General features: G+C 29.4%; 1 protein-coding gene across 1 annotated transcript; it reads left to right on the top strand.

Annotated features, from left to right (window-relative positions):
* Positions 1–3,252: 3,252 nt before the first annotated feature.
* LOC145009192 (transcription factor MYB41-like) lies at positions 3,253–4,945 on the top strand. Its single transcript, XM_078967869.1, has 3 exons — positions 3,253–3,516; positions 3,646–3,775; positions 4,023–4,945. Exons 1-3 carry the CDS (start codon positions 3,384–3,386, stop codon positions 4,774–4,776), a joined length of 1,017 nt encoding a protein of 338 aa, XP_078823995.1. The 5' UTR covers positions 3,253–3,383; the 3' UTR covers positions 4,777–4,945.
* The last annotated feature ends 396 nt before the right edge of the window (positions 4,946–5,341 follow it).

Raw genomic sequence — 5,341 nt, 5'->3', positions numbered from 1 at the left:
TGTCTATATAAAATAATACATTTTGAATAAATTAAGTGTGGAATATTAATAGCCAAACATTGTTCATTTATGTGTCTTAGATCATTATCTTCATTAAGATATGTTTATTGAATGAAAGTCTCCTTCTCCATTCATACTATGTTGTTCATTTATGTGTTTTTTGTTTTTTAATAAAATCTCTTCACCTCATAGAGTGAAATACGTTTGAAAAAGTACGAAATTTTGGAAAAGGCCCGAGAATTCTTTAAAAATAAATAAACATTTATATAAAAATATATGTTTATATATTTAAAATACATACAAATATATAAACATATACATAAATACGTACTACAGAAAAAATAACACATAAAAATGTAAAATACTTAAAAATATATATAATTATATAAAAAATACTTTTTATACATTTAAAATACATAAAAATACATAAACATATACATACAAAAAGTTAAAATATACATTAATACATAAATATACATATAAATATGTAAAAAATTTGTTTATACATTATATCCAAATTTTGATGAAATCTACATAAAAATCTCATTATTTTGCAAAAGTTAACAATCTAGTACTATAATCTTTTGAACAAGTTAAAAAGGATTAAAATGAATAAATTAGTCGGTTTCTTGGGTTTTCCATTTAAAAAGTTAAATAGTTGGAACTTTTCTATTAAAAAAAATAAAAATAGAATATTATTAAAACTTTTCTTAAAATATTATGATTTTTCTGCAAATTTTTTTAAATATAGTTAATTGATTTCTTATATCATTATTTTATATGAATAGAAAGTAAAAACAAAAGAAAGGATAATATTTAATTTTTCATATATTTTTTTGAAAGTACTTATAATTTTAAAGAAATCAAATATCATTCTATATTTTATTTCTATCACACTAGATCAAGACAAAGTTTCAAAATTTCTATCACGCTAGATCAAGACAAAGTTTCAAAATTAAAGGATAGAAAGATATTTAATTTTCATAATTTTAACAAGAGAAATCAAATATCCTTTAATGTTTCTCCATAATATCCTTAAATGCTTCTCCATACTCATTGTATCAACGATAAACATTAAAGTAAAAACTATTATAATAAAGATAGATTTCAAATTTTATGATTTTAGTATAAGAATTTAAGTAGAAACAATAGATAAAAAGGGTGTATGTATTTTTTTAACAAGAACCATAAAGTGTGGGTTTCTAAATGTGGTATGCTGTAGATAGAAATCGCTCCAAATTGGTCAAAACATTGCCAGGTGTTTACGAGTTGTATCAGCCGAAACATTATATAATTTCGTAAGGACACTTGTCATGGTATACGTGTTCCATTCACAAGCGTTGACTATTGCGTGGTCCCCAACATCAGAAGATATGGCCTCTTAAAAAGCTACACTTTTTAATTTTCGTTTTAGTAAATAATTAACAGAAGTTTTGTAACAAGATTATTTATTTAATGTTAGTTTTATTTATACTTTGAAATTAATTAAATATATTATTAGACAATGTATTAATACATAGCTTTTTTGAGTAGAGTGTAAATATTGGAATTTTGATAGATGTATGGAAACGAGTCATGTTTATATGTTTTTTTTATTAACAAAGAGTCAAATTTAACATTTTAGGTAACATAAAAAGATTATAAAGTGGTTCAGGGTCAAATATGTCATACGTGTATGATGTATCTAAATACTTAAACGTCCCATATCTTTCTATTTAAAAATAGATTATTATGGTAACTAATTAATGTTATAATTTTACATAATAAGTTTACTTAGTCATGATAATGTACAATCTAAGGACAGAAGTCGACGAGATAAACAGTGCCCGATTCAATCCATTTAGGAAATAAATCATTCGATATAATATATATGGAACCTATCCAACTCGTATCTTTTATGTTTATATTATATTTTACTTATTATTTTATTAGATAAATTAATATGTGGAAAGCATGCATTGAGTGCGATATGGGGTTCTGGATTGCATGCAATTTTTTTATATTAATCAAATCTTAGTTGACATTTGTTTTGTGGCTTAAAACAAGTACTGCACTTCAATAATTCATTTCTTTTATATGAATGAACAATGTTTTAAGATGAAACTGAACCACCCTGTTCTTTTGGTCAAAAAAAGTTTGACCACCAAACATGAAATGTTCATGTATACAATGAGTTATTTGCATTATCTAGGGTGCAGGTTGATATATAGAACATGAATAAAACAATATTTATTTTAATAAATGAGCTACATATAGAGCGTCGTTTTATAATGGATTCTATAAAAAAATGTCTGATTCATCAAGGAAATCCCAAAAACTAATGTTAAGATTAAGATATTTAAATTGACCACCTAATCACTACATGAACATGCATGGGAATTAACCTAATGGATAGAAAATTCATGAAAGAATGTGTAACACAACACAATTATTAACTTGGTATTTTTAATGGGAAGAGTATCTACATCTGAATGTTCTATTTTACAAGTTACAAGTATTACAATATATGGATTTTCATTGATTTAAAGTTTTATGATAATCTTAACATATACTCATCTTTACATTTACTATGATCTTGCATGCATTTTTCTACAATTTACGTATGATAATTTATAGCCTATGATGAGGTTAATAGATTTTCTTACCAAGAAACATATATAAACTTGACTTACATATTTTCTTTATTGCATTCAAAGTTTAAACCACATAATCCTTATAAAATGTGTGGTCTCAATATGGGTATCAAAGGTATATTAAAGTTGACACGTCGAGGTATAATTAATGGGTCCATAGTGATGAAATTCAAACGTCAAACAAACAGTGACTTCTCTCATTTCCATAAACGAATCCAAAACGTATTTTTCGTGGGAAGCAAGAAGAAGAAACCACGGAAACATTTCATCACAACTGGTAGAGGATATAACAACCTTACCCACCATAAAATCATCATTTTTTAAAGGTCAAACGTAAACAAAAAGTCAATTCCATCAACAACTCGACATTTGTCATCCATGTCCAATCATACATTACCTTCATTTTCTTACATCCTCTCCATGTCATTTTATCTCCAGCTTTTTTCCATTTTTCAACTTTTCACCCTAATACAAACAAAGAGATAGAGAGAGGTTGACTGTAGATCACAGGCCGGCGCCAAATCATATTGACTTCGTAACTATTGCAACATGAGTCCGCTTCATCTATATATATATGGGATAAGTCATCTTCCTTTTGGACCTACAAGTTTCGCTTTTCTCTTTAGCTTATTAATCTTCTATCGTTCTATTCAACGTCTCTTTCCCTTTATCTCTCTCTCTTGTACTCGGTCTTTTCTGTTTCAAGATCATCTAGAAACTCACTGATAGAACGTACGTTAACACTGAACAATGGGAAGATCACCATGTTGTGATAAAAACGGACTCAAGAAAGGTCCATGGACACAAGAGGAGGATCTCAAACTCATGGAATATATTCAACTTCATGGACCTGGTAATTGGCGAACCCTTCCCAAGAACGCTGGTAAATTAATTAATGTCTCCATGCATTCGTTAATTGATCTTTTAATTTCCTTTTTCTTTTATGCTCAATCGGATGAACGAATATAGATTAATTTCTTTTCACTAAAAAGAAACCCTTTTATCTACACAGGACTTCAACGATGTGGAAAAAGTTGTCGTCTTCGTTGGACAAATTACTTGAGGCCTGATATCAAAAGAGGAAGATTCTCATTTGAAGAAGAAGAAACTATCATTCAACTACACAGTATGCTGGGGAATAAGTAAGTTTACCTTACAAATATTCATCAATATTGTAGAATATTGATTCCATGATTTCGAATAAGTAATCTTCTCAAAAAAATGATACCCAGTTCAATAGTGATGGTTTGCGCATCATTTTAAAAGACAAATTTGTAATATACGGAAATTGATGAGTATAGAAGAACAATATTCAACTTTTTCACTTGTTTAAATGTCGATTGAACTTTTGTCGTGTTCTTATCTCATAGTTCCCTGAATTATATATAGGTGGTCAGCAATTGCTGCTCGTTTACCTGGAAGAACCGATAATGAAATCAAAAACTACTGGAACACCCACATTCGGAAGAGGCTACTCAGAAATGGAATCGATCCAGTGACTCATAGTCCTCGTTTAGAACTCATGGACCTTTCTTCCATACTCAACTCAGCTCAACTAAATCTTTCAAACCTTTTGAACCTCCATACGCTTGTAAATCCCGAAGTTCTTAGACTTGCCACTCTATTAGCCACATCTTCGAATCAAGAAAACCAAGATTTGTTTTTCAATAACCAAATGAATCCTATGAACCAAACTCTTCATCACCAGCTTCCAAACTGCACTTCCATTCCAACAAGTGTTCCAAGTAGTCACCTTTTGAATCAAGAGAGTCACAGTGATCAGTATTTTTCACCTAACATGGTTAACATGAATGGGCAAGTTGTTGATGGAAATTTCATGCCCCCATGCATATCGAATGATCTTGTTACACTTCCAATCGAAACGCAAAGTGATCAATATAGGGCACAGACATCAGAGACCTCGAGTTTCGAGCCATCAAGTGTAGAAAAGAAATACAACCCTACAAGCCAGAACTTCAACTTTGATTCGGTTTTATCAACGCCCATGTCAAGTCCTACGCCATTGAACTCATCGTCAACTTTCGTCAACAGCAGCTCCACTGAGGATGACAGAGAAACTTACTGCAGCATGTTTAAATTTGAGATTCCAGAAAGCTTTGAGTTTGAAGATTTCATGTTATAGCTAGCTAGTGCGACTACAATGTGAATGGAACTAGGTGGCTGTTTTTGACAATGGTCCATTCGAGCTGTTAGGATGTGGTGTTCTTTTGCTGGAAGTTTTATCATTTTGTGAATAATACAAGTTTGTATTATTGAGTTAGTTTTATATAAATAATGTTGTTTTTTAATTAGCTTTTCTTCTCATCCATTACTGTAGAACAAGCATGCTATATACAGATTCTCCTCCTATTATTACGTATTCCGAGTAAAGCAAACGGAAAATAAGTTTGAAAACTAAGACAATGAATCTCATAACAAAATGATGGAAGAATATTTAGAGTGCAACCAACTAATTTTAGCTCTACATTCTAGAAAAAAAAAGGGTGGACTTAAGAATACACTTTCATTCAAAATATTAAAACAAAAATCAGAAAACAGTTTTGAATCAGAAAAAGAAAATAAAGAAATGATCAACTCAAACACGTCTCTAATAAGAAAAAATTACAATATATACTTGTCATATAATGAATGATTTTGAAAAAAAAAATCTTTACAACTTTGCGATAAAAAAAACATAATCGACAAAG

This window comes from Lactuca saligna, chromosome 8 (assembly GCF_052625555.1).
Source record: "Lactuca saligna cultivar CGN05327 chromosome 8, ASM5262555v1, whole genome shotgun sequence".
Taxonomy (NCBI): Eukaryota; Viridiplantae; Streptophyta; class Magnoliopsida; order Asterales; family Asteraceae; genus Lactuca; species Lactuca saligna.
This window is presented reverse-complemented; position numbering and strand designations above follow the sequence as displayed.